Here is a 20,140-nt window from a genome sequence, read left to right as displayed (position 1 = left end):
TCTCTGTCGGGGGAAGATCGACCCCTTGCAGCTGTTGTCTCGTCAACACATAGCTAATCTGAGGAAAGGCAGGGCTTCTCTCTTTTAAGAGGCAGCATGTCGGTCACGGTGTCTGGTTCGCAGCTCTCAGAACAGACCTGTCTACATCTCCGCTGTCAGACCCTTTCCATGGCTCTCTGTACTTTACAGTAGGTCTGGCACCCTGGCTGGGGGGGCAGGGGTGTTATTCCCCAGCAGGAAACACACATCAGTCGCCCGTGTTAAAATGTTTTAGGTGAAACCAGCCAGTACCGATACATGAGATTCCACTGCAACCAAATTCCTCTGGGTCTGTTTTGAAGAAAGTGGCCAAGTAGCAACAGCAGCTGCTGCCAAAACAACACATACAGTAGCCTGTATGTGCATGATGTGTAGTGCAGGAGACAATTTAAGGAGGACTTTTTTAACTCCAGCCTTTCTGAAGCAGGACATAAATTCATATCTTAAACTTGAATGTCTTTGACAAGAATAAACAATTGCTGTCATCCTGCAGCGGTTTTCAGCCTGTGGGGTGCATACTCAGCTCAGTGGGACCAAAATGAAGGCCCGTACATCCACACATAATTGGGCCATGACATAATAACATGTTTTTGAACCACCGCAACCAAAGAATTTTTTACAGCGATGGATTCTCACAGGATAGAAATATCATCAGCTTCCTCCTCTGGCTTCATGTCATGTTAATGGAAATTAGCTGCTCATGGTGAGCACATCTGACTGTGAAATCTTTTTCTTTATTTAGGTGTGCATCTTTATTGGAGAGACACTGCTTTTTGTGAACTGGGCCATTACAGCAGACATTTTAATGGTAAGTACAGAGAACCTATATTTATCTTTTAGGTTACTGGAAATTCCTGCAGTGGACTGTACAGAAAGTGGTTTTGAGTTGGGAAATGTGAGAGCCCTTTCTCTGATATGTGTTTAAAAAGTGAAAACAGAAGGTCCAGTAAACTAAATGAAAGCAGCTTTGAGTGAATCATGTCTTTCTTTATCACCTTGTATGAGCTCATATTTCCCCTTCCATCTCTTTTTATCTCTGTGCAGTTTGTTGTTATCCCAACACGAAGAGCAACAGCGGTTGCCTTTCAGAGCTTCACGTCTCATCTCCTGGGCGACGCGGGAAGTCCGTACCTGATAGGCCTGGTAAGACTCTCCCCAGCAGCGCCTCTGTGCGGTTTATTTGGATGTGATTCACAATGTCCTCCAGGTTATAAATCTGGAACATACTGTTTCAGAGCCCATTCATACACACTCGATTCAGATAGCAGTTCAGCTCTCATTTTAAGTAGGCCAGCACAAAGTGTGGCACAAGAGGAGCTTTTAGCACACGTCTCAGGAGAGCCGGTGAACAGAGTTGTGATTTCACCACTGCTCTCCAGGCTGTCAGTGGTATTTTCTAGTAAATCTCATGGTTCCCAAGAGATACCACTGTTGGTGTATTTGATTGGTTGGGAGATGAGAGAGTGGTTCTTGTTGGGACGCTGGGCCTCTCAAGGTCACAGTCAGCCCACCCCACCCTAAGCCCACCCTTCAACTGGCCACATACACTTAAAGAATAGCATCCAGTTGGCCAGAATGAAAATGCTGCTTTCTATTCACTGGAGTGTGAAACAGGATTCACTTCAGACTGTCAAGACAGATTCTTCTCATTTTAAGCTGAGAATGAGCATTTCTGAAGTTAAATAGTAACTCCAGTGTCTCACATATTTTGCACGCTTTAGTGGACTGGTAATAGAAGTAGGGAAGAGCGGACGCTTCTGCATTACATGCCGCATGCCACAATCCGTACATGTGTAAAACATTTTATAGGAAGATTTATGATGCATTTTGTGGCAGTAAATTGCTGTGAGAGAGTAGGCTGTCTTATCATTACGTGTTTACATTGTGTTTTATCATTACACCTCTGGCTCACAGCCTAAGTTACGTTTGATTAGTGAATCAAACTGACTCTCAACATCCTCTGTCCGTGCCTGACAGGTTGGCAACAGATACAGCTGTCTCTGGAGCTGCATTGATACTGAGCTTTTTTACTTAAATGCAAATAAAACTATTGTTCAAGGCAGAGAAACAAAGCAGCAAGTTTTTTTCTTCAAGTACAAGGAGAGCTGTGAAGAGGGCTGGTCACATTTAGTAAGATATTGAAGAAGGAATCAAATTGTAAAAAAGAAAAACAGCATCAAACCACCGAAAATTAAACAGCAACTATTTTTTGGACTGATTGATTGATTGATTGCCTGTTAGTCTTTTATTAAGCAAAAATATCACATGGCTCCACTTCTTAAATAGAAGGACTTTAAGCCTTTCTCTCCTTCAGTTCTTTGTGAAAGAAAGCAGCAGCAGGCAAGACCTTGGTCCCTCCTGACAGCATTTATGAAAAGCAAAAGGCTCTATTTAATACTGTTGTTTTGCTAATAAGGCAACACCAGGCCCAGGCTCCATCTGTCAGATTAATGCAGCATAGAAACACACACTAGACTCTGCCAATCTGAATTACTCCAACATGGCCCCACAGTTAGTCACTCACCCTCATCAACTCCACCCAACTTCTGGGGTCACGACTCTCCTCTGAGTGACACACTGAATGTCCGGGGGTTTCTCCCTCCTCCGCAAACCCTGACCATCGATGTGCTGAATGCTGAAAGTGCGTCAGAAGTCAGGGCCTCAGTTCCTAAGCTGAGTTTTAGCACACGAGTGTGACAGGGTTGTCGTGACGCACGTCAAGCAGGGGCAGATATGTGGTCGACCGTGCAGGCAGAAACAAATACTCTGCATGGGAATCTAAAGAAAAACTGAGTAGTGGTTATTGCTAAGCAACCACAAAAGATGAGAGTGAGTGAGTGTTTTTTTTTTTCTTGCTTTTTTTAGTTTGCAACTGGATTTTGACATGTGCATCAAACAAACCAAAAAACTGCATATAACACAAAAACCAGCGTGGCAATTCCAGTTACTTCTTTTTGGGAATGCCTGCAGATACTGGTGGCTACAGGCCACACAACCACCACCTTCTATTGTGCAATGCACTGCTTTAGTACATCTGAATTTCCCTGGAGTGTGAGCTAAGGGTCGTCTTCAGCAGCACATAGACACAGGCAGTTGTCACTCAAGAATCCCCCTGAGTATCACTTAATGGACTCCTCCTTTACTGTATGAGCAGGACATGACAACAACAGCAGGTACCAGGGGAATGCCAGGGACAATCTCTCAACAATTGTCCAAGAAATGCCTTCTGGCTCGATAATTAGATGAGCAGCAGTTTGAGTATTTTTAGCAAGGCTGCTCTGTGCAAGTTGTAGGGAATTTGCTGTATCTGATGAAATGGGCTCTGCACTGGCCACACACACAGCTAGCTTCAAAAATGTGCAGCTGAGTTTGTCACATGTATATTTTAATTTTTTTACTTTATTCCCCCAATGCTTTCTTGCTCTGTAATGACTCCTCTCTCCATGCACATATGAACTTACACTGCACACTTAGGCTCACTTCCTCCACTTTTCTCTTGTCAGCGATTTCTCCAGCTCCCCCCATAGAGAATCTCATTCTGCTGATGCGAACATGAAATCAATGTACTTGAGCCTGTGACCCTATGACTGCTCAGACTCTCACTCACACACGGCCAAGAAGCCCCCTCTTGCTCCCTTTGTGCATACCAACATACAGAATGCTAAATGTTAGTATCAGCATCCTCCTTTAGTGCAGCGATCTAATCTGGTTGAAAAGGTGCATTATGAGTAATTCTGGGAGGCAGAAATGGTCAATTCACACCCAGCATTCTCCAGCTGCTCCTTTCCTCAGCCCTACATATGACTGAGTGTAACTGAATCCTTCATCATCTAGATGAGCTATTAGCTGTAAAAACCCTGCCCTGTGTGTAGATGAAAAGCAGGAATGTTTTACATCTGCTGCTGTGATGATGCGTTCAGTACATGCAGAAGTCTGCAACCAAATAGATGCAGTGAGTCAGGACAAGATGGAATACTTTAAGACATCTTGATTAGTGATTAGTTTAAATAAAATTTGTTTTCTTGTTGTTCTCTTGTGTGTGTGTGTGTATTTGTGTCTGGGTGCAGATCTCCGACAGCCTTCAGACGACCTACGCTTCATCAGCGCTGTGGCGGTTTCTCAGTTTGGGCTATGCCCTCATGTTGTGTCCCTTTATCATCGTCCTGGGGGGGATGTTTTTTCTGGCAACTGCGCTGTTTTTCCTGGATGACAGAGAGAAGGCGGAGAAACAGTAAGTGACTCAGACATTGTTTGAATAACATGATAATTTCATTCATTATTTAGTCATTCATTCTTTGAATAATTAAAAAGTGCTTGAGTTTCCATCCTCTGACTTTCTGAGTAAGAACTTCAAAAATCCAAATCACCTTAATGCAAAAAGAAGAGGGAGAACCTGCAACATGGTGTTATTATATTTAATTTTGTTTTTCTGGATAACATGCTCTTTTACCCTGATAATGGAGTTTGGCATGAATCAGGCCAAGAAAGGTGCCAACCCTGCAAGACCCAGAAAGGACCCTGAACTAAGGAAAAGTCTTTGTCAGCTAAAAGTTCTCATAAGCTGACAAAAGCTGTTCTAGCCATCAATTCGTTAAGTGTTCTTTCTTAGACTCTTGCCAGCTTCCTCCCCTACGATTCACACATTCATATTTTCCTCTTACCAGTATGGAAGATGTGAGCCAGCAAGAACAGTAGCTGATCGTAGCCTTAAAAGGCTAAAACAAACACACTCATCCTCCTCTGGATAGTGAGACGCAACTTCTTGTTTCTTTCTGACTATTTTTTCCTACTTTTTTATCATTCTGACTTACTCCCCTGGTGGCAGCGCTCTCAGAAATGACTTCCTTCCTGTGGAAGATGAACATTTTTAGACAGGATGGCAGTGTGATGTCTGACGTCTGCCCACAGTTGCCTTGTCCTCACCCGGTGGATTTGTTTGATTTTTCCCACGCTCAAACCTCAGTTTGACCAGAAGAAACTGTTTTCCATTTTATAAGAACTTTAAAAAATTGCACTAGAGAAACTGATAATATTATTTTAACGGTGGATTTCTTGCATTCTACAATCTTATTGTTAAGTTGTTCATCAATGCATTTAAACATAGTTTTGAACAGCCCTTTTCAAAGAAACATGTCCATGGTTACAACTTACTGTGGTTTCATTTGGGCTTGTTCCAGGAAATGAAATGGAAAAAAATACGGAACAATGACTGAAAGAGTAGCCACAATCTTGAAAGTGTGCTAGTAATAGATAATAGCCTGTGGTTCAAAAATGTTCTATCTAACCACACTATTGCACATTGTGGGCAACTGGCACATGTTCACTCGAGCAACAACTAACAGCGACCTCTTGACTTTTACACAACACACTGTTGGAAAAACTGATGATGCTGCAGATGTTTAAAAGTACAGAAGTCCGTTTTTTGTTTATGATTTTTTCTTTTTTTTTTTTTTCCACAAAAGTGGGCTAAGGTGATTGGATGCATCCTTTTAGATCCTTAATGTAGATCCTAAGTTCTCTGATAAGTTACTTTTATTGAAGGGTTTATAAGGTTTTACTTAACATACTGTAGCTGTTTTTATCATTCATACACTATGTTTTAATGCTTTATGCATCAGGTAACAACAACAACAAGTTTTGTTTCATCATATTGACATCCTTTGTTAGAGTTAGGCGTTATAAGAGACTACAAGAATGTAAACTCTTGCAATATCTGAAGTTTGCAAAATTAATTGTTAAATTAATCATTTTCAAACATGAACACTGGAAATGTTCAGGAAAATGTGTGGACATTGAATTAAAACACTGAATTAAAATACATTTCTTCTGTGGTCCACTTCACCGAACAAAACGGTCACAAACAGAAGAGAGGAAGAGTTGCTGGAAAAGTTGTTTCTAAATCAAATAGCAAACACGACATGATGCAAAAAGCATGCCCTGCAAGTCACTGTGGGTATGGTCAAATGTTGCAAAAGTGACCTCAAGTAATCTTTCACCAAAAGGCCGGACCATGTGTTTTATTTACAGCCCATTGGAGCTTCTTGATGACTGTTTTATGTGCTGATATCAATACCTCATGTATCAGCAAATAAGTGAAAAAGAATATTTTGAATCTGCAAACATGACACTTGCCCCCTTGTAGATTTGCACTAAAAATTCCAGAAAATTAACTGTTATATTTATACACCATCCCGCCTGCTGATTTTATGAGGTAACTGGCTGGAAAAACCTCTGCACGAAGTCTGGAGCAAATCCTGCAGACATGTGCATTCTACACATGCTAACCCTGCAAAATAATCTCTAGAACATTTATAAAGTGAAGTGCACATGTGAAAACAGCTTTAGTCCAGATATTCTGCAGCTTCTTTCCAGGTTCAGTTGCAGAATTCTTTCTGAAAACTAAGAAGAGGGACTTAAGACTAAATTAGTCTTTACTGAATTATGTGCAAGTACTTTATGTAAATGCACAGCAAAAGGCCTCTACAGATGTGCACCAAAATCTCCAGTAAGGCACAAACTTTTACAGCAGCAGCTGTTATGTAACAGGCTGCAAACAACACCTCAGGGAACAAGAAAGATGGCAACAGTCATGGTACAACCAGACTTGCTCCATGAATGTAATATTTATATGTTGTATTAATCTTATAAACCGCATTTAATACATTACCCCTGACTTAACAGAGAGCCACCATCTTTTTTTCTTTCCATTAAGTGCATCCCCAGAAACTCTGAGCTATTTATAAAAGGCAAAGAGCCAAACGAGTAACTCGCTGACGCGCATGTCTATTTCCAGCCTTCAAGACTGCTTTATTATTCCCAGGTTGTTCGCTTTTTTTGGCTGTAGAGTTGCCATTTATAGCTCGGGTTCAGTGCATGCCCACCACGCCATCCCCCCACGCATTCACACAGTCTACATTTACACTTGGTGATTTATGAGAGCAGAACTGTCTCATCTGCCATGCCAGCGAGCTTTGACGGTGCAGATCCAGCACGGGTCAGGGCAGGCTGAAGACTGCAGCCTGGAGGAGGAGAGAAACAGAAAGGGATGAAGTGTGATTGAAAGACAAAGGAAGGCAGCCAGAATGTGATGAGTTAAATCAAAGAAAAGTGGTGGAAAAAAGGAAAACCAGTCAGTGCTGCTTAAGGTTTGAAAAACAGTTCAGTGTCTTTTTAAATTCTAAACTAATTCTTCTCTCTTCAGGTTGAACCAGCTGGCAAGAACACCCTCTTCAGTCAAGGTATGACCAGGTAAATTGCCTTCTTTTTAAAGATACTTAAAGACTAGTGCTTTTCAAATCAGCATTGCTACAGACAATTTGAGCGGTTGATAACAGGGACATTAGCATTTAGAGAGCTCTCTCATCATTACCTGACAATCATTATGTAGAGGCCTCTTCATCAGATGGGTCACAAGGTTTTTCAGGACTTTAAAGACACTTTGACCTGGGGCCAGCCAAATCTTTATGGCAGTGGAGGAGATAAACATGATGATACACAAATGATTGGTCTGTTAACCACTTCCCATCACTGTGCACTCAGGAAGGTTCAAGGCATTCTTGGAGTTGACCAGTTATCTGGCATTTTATCAACACCTAAGTGGCCTTTCCTACTTCCTGCCTTTATCAGACTCACGCACAAACTCATGATTATTAACTCAAAAGACAAAAAAAAAAATTGGCAGGTCACCAGCCAGCTCTACATAGCAGGACAATAGGGAGCTACTGCAGTGGCTACTTAAGAATAACAAGGATAAACTTTGACTCCTGATAAGAAGGACGAGGAGTCTGTTGAGACTTATTTGTAAAGGTTATCGCACCTATTCAAAAGGTCAAGGTTGTACACCTTTCAGCATCTGAGTTTATTGGACAAAATACATACATAGAGTGAAAATTAGGCCATTTGTGTGTTTACTTCAGGCGTTGATTCACCACCTTCCAGTACTGCTCTCATTGAGTCTTCAGTGTGAAGTGAAGAGCAGAAATAAATAATATTTAAAAGAAAACACAGCCACAACTTCAGACAAATGTCCTAATCGGACTCTGTATGATAAAATTGCACCAGCTTATGAAAACCAGGACGCTGAGGAATGTAGAAAAAAAAAAGCAGACAGGATGAACAGTTCAGCTGAGTTCAGTACGGGAAGCAGAGTGATGATATGCCAAAATTACAACTCCCTGTAGTATTTGAAAGTAACGGCCGATTAGGGTGGAAAAATTGTGTGGAGGTGCAAAGTCATGCAGGCTGAGAAGAGGATGACCTCAGGATCTGACAAGACAAAAACCTTTGATTTTAAAATATACATTTGCCCTTCAACCACTAATCTCTATTCACTGTATGCTTTTTTTGTACAAAAATCTAACAAGCAGTAGTGTCCATATGTCAAAATGTAGTTATATCACCATGAAGATCCAATCATGTTTTCAGTCATATCTGAATACCATGATTTTTTTGTACCTGATATTTTTTGGCTTTTGTGTCATCAAGTGAAAATGAAGTAAAAAGTTGCTGAGTATTACAGGACAGCCTGAAGTGTAATGCTTTCATCCACCCTCTGCTACCTCTTTATAACCATTTTTAACATATTTATTTGGGCAAAACAACAGCTTCAATGATATGCAAAACACAGGCATGTGAAGGGCACAGACATCCTGTAGGAAAATGAAGCCCACTAATCAGGCTGTGCAGCAATGTACAATACAATACCAGGTAGTATCATGAAAGAGGAGATATAATCAACAAACACAAATTTCCCCTGCTTTTTGCGCTTAGTTTATGACACATATTTGCATGTGAGTGCATTGTACAGCGTGTGTGTTCATGCGTGGGTGTGTGTGTGTATGTGAGGAAAAGTCAGACATAAACGCAGCTGGCAGGTAAATGAAGAAAATAAAACACATCTTTTATTAATAAAACCAAAGGTGCTGCAGTGGCAGAAAGTCCAGAAACATAAATCCAAAGCAAAACAGGAACAAAACTATCCCTAAGCATTAAAACACGTTCAAGCAAAGATAAACAGGGATGTGGCAGAAAAAGGAAAACCACAAGTATATACTGACAGGAGTAATGACAAAAGCAATGCAGGCGTGGTAATTAGAAACTATTGTCACATGTGTGGTGAGAGCAAAGAGCAAGACTGAGAGAGGAAAACAAGAAACACTCTGGAAATAAGATGAGAACATAAAAACAAAGGCAAAGAAGGATAAAAGCGATAGAATCCTAATACAGCAAGTATAGACCATGACTCTAAGTCACATTACTAGTATTTAATGGGCTGCAAAATGCACCAGCTTTGTCCTTTACTCAGTGGTGACATTACCATTGGCAGGGTGATATTAGCATGCAGAGCTAATGACAGGTGACATGAAAGGTTCCTGCTTGGCTGCCACACATATCATGTTTTAGCAGCAGCCTGAGGGTTTCATCAGCTCGCTGTCACTCACAGCAGCTAAAGCATTTTGTCCCCACTGTCAGAGGAGGTCTAATTATAGAGAACGGTGACTACAGATTCACGAGGTCAGAGTTGAATGTGTCTGTGAACTGCAGAAAAAACCCAGAGGTGCTCTGTGACAATTGATTTTCAACTAATTTGTCTCCAAAGATAATCCAGCCAGTGGCATGCAGTATGCTTTCCCTTGAGTCTGATTGATCAATACAGTTCTCAGGTCACCTGCTCTGTGATGTCAAGTGTGCACTTCACACACACTGACAATCCAAGGTGCAACACACCTCTATACACCTCTAGACTATTTAGTGCCACACTGAAACATGATGAAAGTTTGAAATTATTTAGATTTTTTAAAAAATGAGTGTGAATGAGTGCAGTTCATCAGAGTAGAGAGAAGACACTGTTGCATAAATGAGGATGAAGCGAGGCGTTAATCGCTTAAGCTGTTATACACCACAGGCTATTAATCTCCGGCGAAGCAATCCCAGACAGCGATCCGACACAGAGAGATCCAATTAACTTCCTCTGCAGCCTCTCCTGACCAGGTTCACCCCCCCAATCACACAATAACGTGAGGACATCCCCCGAGCTAGGGGCTGTCAAAACATCAGCAGGAGATCTGACTCAGAACTTCACACTCATTTATTCAGTAACCACAATCCCCCTATTACACAGGAGGGAAATTCACATCACAAGGAAAAAGTCTGTCCAAACTTTAACTATTAGAAGTGTTTATACAGCTGGAGGCGCATACTTTCCTGCTTTGCACTCTTATCATTCAACAAAAGCTCCAAGTTTTCAGTCAGCGGTGCTGAGTGGGTTCATAATGCCGGGTAGGGCAGTAACCACAGACCACACACACTTGCACACTCATATAGACAGAAAAAAGTGTAAATCTGGGCTCTGATGTGACCTACATAGCTTATAATGCATTCAGAAAGGCTATTTATTTTCAGATCTTCATGTTTAATATTGTGATGAACTCCTGAACCCATTTCCTAAGCTTTTCAAATCTGTTCGTGTCATTCCAAGCATGCTTAGTCATGATTTTCATCCATCTGGCCCAAAACCACTACAAGTTCATTTGATAGCACTTTGTTTGGTTGCCAGACCAATTAGCGCTCCTGTTTGCTGGAGAAGCAAGCGGTTTCCAGAGCAGCACCAGTAAAGCTGTGAAGAGGCTGGCCCTCTTTCACATATCAAAGCAATCACACCCCTAATTATCTGTATCACACTGGCACTTCAGCAATTTCATATCAAGTTTGGCTCATGTGCAATTTGCAGAATTTACAGCAACAATTGACAGTAATTAATGAGTTCATCCCAGAATGGATCAGATCAGAATACACTGAACCATAACATTTTGTTTTCAAAGAAAGCCACTAATCCTTTTGTTTAAGCTAATTACCTCTGTTGGGATGTTTCCCTGGACCACATCTGTGTGTGTGTTTGGATCTGTGTGTGTTTAGACATTTGCTCAGAACATCACCGCTGAGCTTGCTGCACTAATCCTGTTGTAGCAGCAGTGGTAGCTTGTGTACTGAAGCATCCAGAGCAATGCAATGATAGACTACAGCAAACAGCAGAATCACCTCTTTCACATCCAGTCTGATCACAACTGTGGCACCATGAGTGCTTAAGGGTCTAATCTCCAACTGGAGTCTAGTTTTCCCTCTGGCGCCTCACTTTCACCACATCTGAGCTTTGTTTATGTGTAGTTTAGCAGCTGGGAGAGATTTTTAATAAATTAAATCACTATTTCCATTATTCTATTTATTTAGCTTTTCTTGTTATAGTCATTTTTTATAAAACAAGACAGGGTGAGGTTTGATTCAAAATGAAAATTCAGCATTAATCAGTTCATTAACACTCAGTCATTTATGTGATCTATCGTCCTGCAAGAACTTGATATCAGTTCCTCATTGTCTATTCACATTACCTCAAAATTATTTTTTGACAATAAAGCTGAGACAGAATCACAGAATCATTAACATTACTGTATTATGAAGCTCCATCTGGACACACACCAGCTGTGTGTTGCTGTGGCTTATAGTTTGTGTGGTACAGGGAGGATCTGCATTAAAAAACTGTTATGTGTCGGTATGTTGTGTGCGAGAAGATATTTAGGTCACAGGCTGGTCCTGGTGTGCAGGCGTTATCAGGAAGGTCCTACCAGATGGCTCACAAGCTTTCGACCTCAACATTAATTACATGAAAATGTCCTGCGGTGAGGCCAGACTCTGATGGCACCATCTCTACCTCTTTTTCTTTGTTTTTCTTAGGTGACAAGCAAACAAGGAGCCATCTGAAGGCGCAAGGATGACAACACCGTGATAAAAAGCACGAGCGACTTCTTTCAGACCCCGCTCCTGTTCTGCTTCCTTTCATCGCCGCTTTGACCTCTTCTTGGCTCCCAATTCTCATCCTTTTTATACTTTGTGGAGGCTCCCTGGAACTGGAAGGAGGGAGCGTCTTGCCCCTCCCTGAGCCGTCTCTAAAATCACAGGTCGGTGAGAAGCTGCTAAGGTGTGTGCTACCCAGCCCTTTGACAACGAGTGCTCTCCTCACCTCCGTCTGTGACAATCCACTGAAACTTCCAGGGAGGAGACTGTTGCCATAGTCCCCCTGTGACCCCTCCGACTCCTGATGCCATACTACTGAATGCTGACCACGAACCTGCCCTGTCTGTCTGTCTGTCTGCCTGCCTGTGTCTTTTGTGTGTCTGTCTGTCTTTTTCATCAGCTGTCAACCTGCACCAAGTGCCATAGCCTCGTTACATTCCTTCTGACTTTGCACTGACCACCAACATCCCTCATGACTATCTTGCTGGCTATGTTTACATGCACACTACAGTTCAGTGCTCCATTAAGCTGTGTATATGCATTTATACAATACATTGGTCATTACTGTCGCTTTCCATTCTGCTTGAAGCCTGTAATCAGAGCAAAATGTGCTTCAAGAAGATGTGTTCATCTGGTCAAGCATCCCTCCAGTAACATGACTAATACCAGATTACTCCGCCCATCTTAATTACAGTTTTAACAAAGATATGGTTTACATGATGAACGCAGTATTTTCATTATTTGTTTTGCTGTGCATGTAAACATGGCGGTCAACCAAGAGCCAAATAAGTGTTACTGTATAAGGTCAGTGAATGAGCCTTAAGAGCAGGAGCTTTCATATTAGCAGATTCTTTTAACTCCTATATGTGTTTTGATTTTAGCTTTTAGCACTTAAATCAGTGTAGACAGGGCAAGATGACATGGCATAGATGATGTCTGCACATTATTTTTCACAAGGATTCTTGTGAGTTTTACTGTTTTTTTTCTTTTTGAGTGTGTGTGTGGGTAATGTTGATTTGAAACTGGAGGTTGCTGCCTATGATTGTTTCAGAAGGAAGACGATGATGCAATTCGGGTGATTTAAGTGGACACTGGATTTTATGTTCTGTAATTTATTATATACATGCTCTTCCCAAAAGAAAATGACTCTTGACTCATAAGGAGTTGCACCTGTATTTTGTGTACATGAGAAGCAATATACAAAAGAAAAAAGAAATTAGGAAGCCAACCATTTTTTATCCACACTGCCTTACTGGTGAACTGGATTTCCCTTTAAAGGGGTAGCTCTCTGATGGTTGGTTTGGAATTCCTGGGCACAAAAACTACTCGCATGGAGACTGAGTTGCTTTTAATGATGGATTCCAGTCTGGTCCTCACTGCTTACAATAACAGGCATTGTGAAGAGAGACTTTTTCCTCATTCAACTGTTGCTATCTAATTTCATGCTGTGCAGAAAAGACCTTTGAAAAGAGCTGGGGACGCAATCATCAGTTTATTAGCGATTAGAATCAAAACCCGAGACAGGAACAGGAAATTCTTCACGATCAGGTTAAGACTGATGGCGAGCTCTTATTGGTGATAAACAAGGAATCCACTGCAGATGCTGCTACAGGAGATGAAAGACAGTCCTCCACTAAATACCTGCACCAGAGAATGGCATAGAAACAAGAATTTGATGTAAACACTCTATGCACTCACTAGAGTACAACACAGGTTTGTGATTATGCAAATTTACAGTCTCTGAAATCGGTGATGAAACCTTTAGCTGTCGTTTGTACATACAAAAGTGAACTTTGATGCTTATTTCCAAGCTACCAAGAAGGATCCCTCTTGTAAAATATTATCATGTGAATTCGGTTTAACTAAAACCTTGATGCAAGCAGTTGCCTCAAAGGTTTTGAAACTTGTGCATAAAGGGAAAGAAAGCACTTTGCAGACCTCTAAGAAAATACAAGGAGGAGGAGGATGGATTGAGCTTGGCAGAAGAGTAAAAGAAGACATTGTGGTAGTTCACCTAGCAGTGATGTGTGAGCCATGACTCACTGGCTGTGTGGGGTGCCCTGTGGGCTGTGTCCTTGATGCCAGATCATTAGCTTTAGCTTCTCTCCAGCTGCGTGAAGTTCTCTGAATGTGATTGTGTTCAACCTGACGTGTTTACACACTTTCATCTTCTTAATGAACTAAGCTTCTCACCTTCCGTTTATCAATTTTCTGGTCTTTTTAACGTTACCAAATGATTTTTTAAATAACTACAGTATATATATACATATATATATATATATATATATATATATATGTATACATATATATATATATATATGTATATATATATATACATACATATATAGAGCTATATTACGCAGTAACTAATATATTGTAAATGATGGCTTGGATGCAATGTATTTATTTGTTTGTTACCTAATGAAGAATAATCTATAAAGGGAAGTTTAAAATTGTTTTGAATATATAACACTTTATTGTCGTTTTAAATTGCCTCGTTGTTTCCAATCTTTTTGTATTGCAATGAAACAACAGAATACCTTTATACTTCACCCAGACCCACCCTGTTTACTGTGATCATGAACTGGACCTCTCACACATATACAAACACAAAGAAATGTGATGATTTGAGCTCCGTCGACTGGTCTCATTGTAAGGATGCAATAGGTTTGCATTCGTTTTAGTAGCTCTTGTATGTTTTTCTCCTTTTTGTTTTAAACATCTATTCAAACCATTTTGCACACGTTAAATTTCAGGGATTTATTTTAACCATAGCTTCAGACGGTTTGTCACTTCATGCTCACAGTAAGTACATCCAGTTGTCTGCTGTCAGAAAAGAGGGTAGCTCTGGTCGGATGGGTCATGAACTGAGTTTCACTTTGCCAAATTGAGCTGATTTAGTACCAGTCTTTTACCCTGTTGTATCAAGTTATTCTATGTTAATAATCACTTAAGTGATGTGTTGAGAATGTACTATTTCTTGTTATACAAGAATCCTGTATAAAGAAACCTATTTCTGATATTGTGCAGAAAACAGAGGTTATTTTTTATTTTTAGAGCAAGTCAGCAAAGAGAAACGTCAACGAAATCAAATGATATTATTGTAGAAGTTAACTGTGACACTCCCGTTGGGGGAGTAAATAGAAAATGTACATGTCTGTAAATCAAATAAACCTATTTAATCACTTTAAACCACCGTGTCGTTTCCGTTTCTTGCTCCACATACAAATGGATCCACGGTGTTTTCATTAGGAAACACTTCCCAGATCTGCTCAAAGAATAAGGATAAGTCAAAGTGACTGATACAAATGCTGTGTTCAGCATTGTCAAGCTCATTTAGGCATATAAATATAGCATCTAATAAGAGACTTGGTTTAGTTGGAAAGGTTTTTGACACATGGGACTAACGGTGAATAGATAGCAAACAAAGCAGTATAAAAGATTTCTTGAGAAATCCTCAGTATATAACTTTAAGTTTAAAAGGGTGAAATTTGATTTAAATCGAACCTATAAATAATGCAACTAATTGATCATTACATGGTATCTCTGGGACTTTTTATATTTATTGTAAGTTGTGTGCAAGTCCAAAAAAAAACTGCTTCTGTAAACAAGCAAGATCACAGTAATGTCTGAAAGTTCATTTATGATTTAGAAAACCTTCATGAGATGGTTGATTTTTGCTGATGTGAGATCTAATATAATTAATACAAACAGCCAAATCTGCATCTATTACAACAATATGGCTTCATCCGAGTCTTCATAGAGGAAGGTGCTGGACTGCAGTCCAGACCATTCACTAACTAACTTCACTAAAAACATTTGGGTCCTAAGACAGAAAACCGTTAACAATTAGATTAATACACCATAACATGTTAGAGTTAGTTTGAGACAGTGGTAAAAGCAGCATTGTTTGTTGGGAGTTATATTTCATTCAGGGAGAATGGATACTTGTTATTTATTTTTTGTGTGTGTATTTTGTTTTCTTTGTTTGTTTATTCTATTGTTTATTATTATTTAACCCAGTGGTTTTGTTTCTCCTCCCATATTTGGTGCAAATATGATGCAAATTTTGCTAGACAGATAAATTGGGTAACACTAATATGTGAGATGTAAAATGAGAAAAGGATGGGGTCAAATTACGGAAAATTTACTCCAGGAAATCTGTTTTGATTTTAATCTAAGGTATGTCCGCCATGCACTTTGCTCATGTAACCTACTAGTCATTTTTTTTATTTTTAATTGTCTTTATCCAAAAGAAAAATCACCATTGTTGAAAGAAAAGGAAATAGTAAGGACTGAATGTAATGGACATGCAATAATGGATGTATAAGAAATCATACTTAAAGTTACCAGTTGTAGCACAGACTTTGAAACCTAATAAAAGATCAAATTATGAAAAGAAAATTAAAATCATGCACCAGCAAAAAATGGGATGCCATTCCTCCACCAGTGATGTAGTAACTGGTCTAATATTGAATGAGAAGAGGATGCTATGCAGTACTAATTATGGTGTCAAGATACATTCATCCAAAAAACTGAAGCAATGAGTTGGACCCAAATACTGGACTATAAGGTATGAGGCACACAGGTAAACTAGATTGCAACTTTATTCAAATAAACCAAAGGCACTGCAAATTAAACTTAAAAAGAACAAGTGGGCGCACAAGCTAGAAGGACTGATGGACTTAGTGAAACTGAAGACTACAGAGACAAACAGCGATGGTGGAACAAGAAGAATAATCTGGCAAAGAGCAAAGGAAAGCAGAAGATATACTAAAGGGCTAACAACAAAACAAGGAGCAGGTGTGCTAATTAGAAGCTATGAATCAGGTGTAACTGGGGAGCAGGAAGTTAACTCAACAGAATACATCAGAGGATGAATACATCTGGAACCAAGACAGCAAAAACCAACAGACGCAGACCTTTTCTAACTTTATCAGATACATGTTGCTGCCATTAAATTAAAGACGAGATCGAGTGTTTCTCATGAAAAAATAAAATGACTGAACGTTTGATGCGTTTTGTGTTTGCTGTGGTGAGTAATAAATGACTTTATGAGATTTGTAAGTTATGAAATTTGTTATTTCCCTTTCACAGCGGGATTAGAGTTGTAGGATTAAGCAGTCTATGGACTCTGAGACGGGCTCTCCCATCTCTGGGGACGAGGTCACCACCATGGTTAAAAAGCTCCCTGGTAGTGGGATGGGGTTGGATGTTTTCCTCAAGGCTCTGGATGTTGTGCGGCTGTTTTGGTTGACACATCTCTGCAACATCTCATGGACATCTGAGACAGTTCCAGAAGAAGTTGGAGGAACTGTGTTTGTCGGCTGGCCTGGCATCGCCTTGGGATTCCCTGGATGTGCTGGAAGAGGTGGGGAAAGAGACGCCTCAGCTTCTCTGTTTAGGTTAAACCGATCTTGGATAAGGAGTAGAAGATGAATGGATGAATGGATTGAGCTATAACGTTGATGTTTTGGCTTTGTTTTTTCTTCTTTTTTTTGCATTTGCATTTGCTATAGTTTAGAATTACCCCTAATATCTAATGGAAATTAGGTATTAATTAAAATTTAGCTTTTTGTGTGTAAAATGTTCTACTAGTTGTGTTTAAAAATAACTACACATACTGGCATGTAACCATAATTAAGTCAGTCTAATCCATAATTTAAGGTAAATGTTTCTCATTCACTTCATTTCTTTATTAACTAGCTGACATTTTATTCACTTGGTCATAAAGAGTTTCTGTTGATGCACCTTATGGGATCTACAGAAGTGAAGATACCCAAGGACGAGTCAGGTCAAAGGTATTCCAACTATTTCATTTTGAATTAAATACTACATTTGGGAACCAGATCCCATTTAGTTTAGACTCACAAAGACTTGATTCTTATCGCAAAGAGAGAAGGCAGGAGTTGATCCATGAATGAACTACTATATTGTTCGGGCTCACTCAGGCAGGCCTGTGTGAGGCTCAGTTTGTAAAGTAATCTTGTAGTCCCCTGAGTGGTTTACAGACGCACTGACACATCACAGACACAAGGCTCCATCCATGCTGTGGATGCAGTTTAAAGAAAAAAAAACTAATATTTACCCTCACATGAAGTAAGGAAGTCTTTACCTAAAGGCTCTCTCTGTACCAATGTTCCTTTTGAAAGAGAAGTAAGCTAACATAGCAGCTATTAGCACTAACGGATTGTCCATGACAAGGAAGCAGAAAAAACGAAGTACACACTGCATTTGTGACAAAAGAAGACTTTAGATGGTACTGAAGTCTTTCATTAGACAGAGCTGTTCTCAAACAGACTCCACTTTAGATGTCTTCAGATTGAAGGGAGGATGATTATAAAGGAGCCAGAGGAAGCTCAAAGTGGAGGATTAGTGTTTAATTGGTGAACAACCCAGAGAGACCAACACCCTTTCCCACAGTCAGACAAATATGTACCCCAACGTGAGATGCTCCAATCTAAAAGTCAACACACCTAGTCATGCAGCAGGCAGGAAACACTGGGGCGTAGACAGGAAAAGGGGAGCCATTCTAGCAAGAACTGGAATTTCCATTTGCACTTTGCCACTTAAACTCACAGAGGACAAGCTTTATTCAACACACAGGGTGAATTATGTCAAAAAACAGCCGCTGGAGGATGTGTAAAGCTTTAAAATGTCAGCTTGTTCTAAATTTCAAAGCAGTATTGTTCAGGTCATCCTCGTTTTTAATGTGAGCATGCTATTTCAGGGCACAGTGCTCTGCTGAATCAACATTTATTCAGCTCATGAAGAAGACATTTAAATCTTTTCAGTTCATTTAAATCTGAGTAGCACAGTTTATAATTGTATTATTATTAGAATTAATCATGGGGGTTATCCTTTTTATTTATCATATAAAGGAGTCTGGCGGACAAACACTGTAACAATAACCCAGTTTGTATGGACAGATATAGATCACCAACTAATTAGTAACATGAAAAGTCTTTAATTAAAAAGTTAAAAATAGTTTTGAGCATAAATCAGATCTGAAACTGGCTCATGTTACAACTCATTACAGAATTAGAACACAAAAGATTTATGTTGCTGTAACAAACATTTATTATATCTAGTGGATTTTTTATGGTAAAGCCTGAAAATTATAGCGTCAACAACCACAACTCATTGTGTTCTTCAGAAAATATTTTAACTTAAATAGAGGTGTAATAGGTTTGATTTATTTTTTCATCTTCCCCAAACTGTGTTTGCCTGACTGAGCTTGAATACCTCTTAACAGAGACATTGCTATAATTAGACTTATTGATGCTGTTTCACCAGCACAAAGCAAACGAAGGTTGAAGAGAAAGTCTGTTAAAAAAAAAAACACATGAAACAGAAACATCTCACAATTTTCAGCATCACACCTCCACTATGGATGTCTCACCTCTCCTTGTTGGCACCCACCAACTTTTGCAGCCTACCTCACACAAAACAGTCACCTTCCCTAAATCAAGAGCAGCATTAAAAGAAATATTTTTTATATCTGAATGCAGCCGGTGAGATATTTTATTATTTTATTATTAATTTTTTGCCTTTTTATGTAAATTAGTTTTGTCAGCCTTTGTGGGAAAGATTTCCATTTTTATCCAGCACGTGATGTTTGTATTCTGCAAGAATAAAACATACATGACAACAATAACGCCCTCTGTGCACACTGCACCATGCGAAGACAAAGACACAAACTGACATACAAGTCATGCACTGGCTCATGTGGCACATTTTTCTCTCAACAAAAAGGATTGAACTTGAGCAGATTAGGCAGAGTAACAGAGAATGAAAAACTACAAATGTCTCTTCAGGCCGTTCGTGCAATTGAGGGAAAAAAAAGGCAAAAAAATGTTTTTGCTTCAACGGAGCTTGACTTGAGGCAGGGATGAGCTTGAGTATTCAACCACTGTCATTAGAAGAAAAACAACAATGAGGCAAACAGGCCATTAAGACACAGAAACATGTGAATACCTCAAGGAGAAATAATTATAACCCCAATTATATGTATATAAACATATATATATATATATATATATATATATATATATATATATATATGTTTATAACAAGTGAGGAGACCAGGTGCTGGAGTTTTAGGAGAGGAATGTTTTCTGTTCAGCATTTTCCTACTGATATATGCAAGCCTTCCCTGAAAGAGATGTTGTCTAGTTGGGAGCAGCTCTAAAAACTTCACATACTGTATGTGGAAGCTGCCCATGTCATAGGCACTAATGCAACCCTGTACTATCACATATGCAGGCTTTGGAACGGTCCGTTGGATGATCGCTCTCCTCAGTCTGCAGGACAT

At 39.7% G+C, this 20,140-nt stretch overlaps 1 protein-coding gene across 2 annotated transcripts in view; it reads left to right on the top strand.

The window, feature by feature from the left end:
- The window catches only part of spns2 (spinster homolog 2 (Drosophila)), a 55,964-nt gene extending 41,309 nt beyond the window's left edge, over positions 1-14,655 (top strand). Inside the window, exons 9-13 of one of the 2 annotated variants that reach the window (XM_042008549.1) lie at positions 782-847; positions 1,084-1,182; positions 4,107-4,270; positions 7,241-7,277; positions 11,767-14,655. In XM_042008549.1, the coding sequence (XP_041864483.1) occupies positions 782-847; positions 1,084-1,182; positions 4,107-4,270; positions 7,241-7,277; positions 11,767-11,793 (393 nt within the window). In that variant the 3' untranslated portion in view covers positions 11,794-14,655. Of the gene's footprint in view, positions 1-781; positions 848-1,083; positions 1,183-4,106; positions 4,271-7,240; positions 7,288-11,766 lie in introns of both variants that reach the window. The other variant, XM_042008550.1, reaches the window with a different exon arrangement.
- Positions 14,656-20,140: the final 5,485 nt, after the last annotated feature.

The sequence above is a fragment of the Melanotaenia boesemani genome, chromosome 15 (assembly GCF_017639745.1).
Source record: "Melanotaenia boesemani isolate fMelBoe1 chromosome 15, fMelBoe1.pri, whole genome shotgun sequence".
Taxonomy (NCBI): Eukaryota; Metazoa; Chordata; class Actinopteri; order Atheriniformes; family Melanotaeniidae; genus Melanotaenia; species Melanotaenia boesemani.
This window is presented reverse-complemented; position numbering and strand designations above follow the sequence as displayed.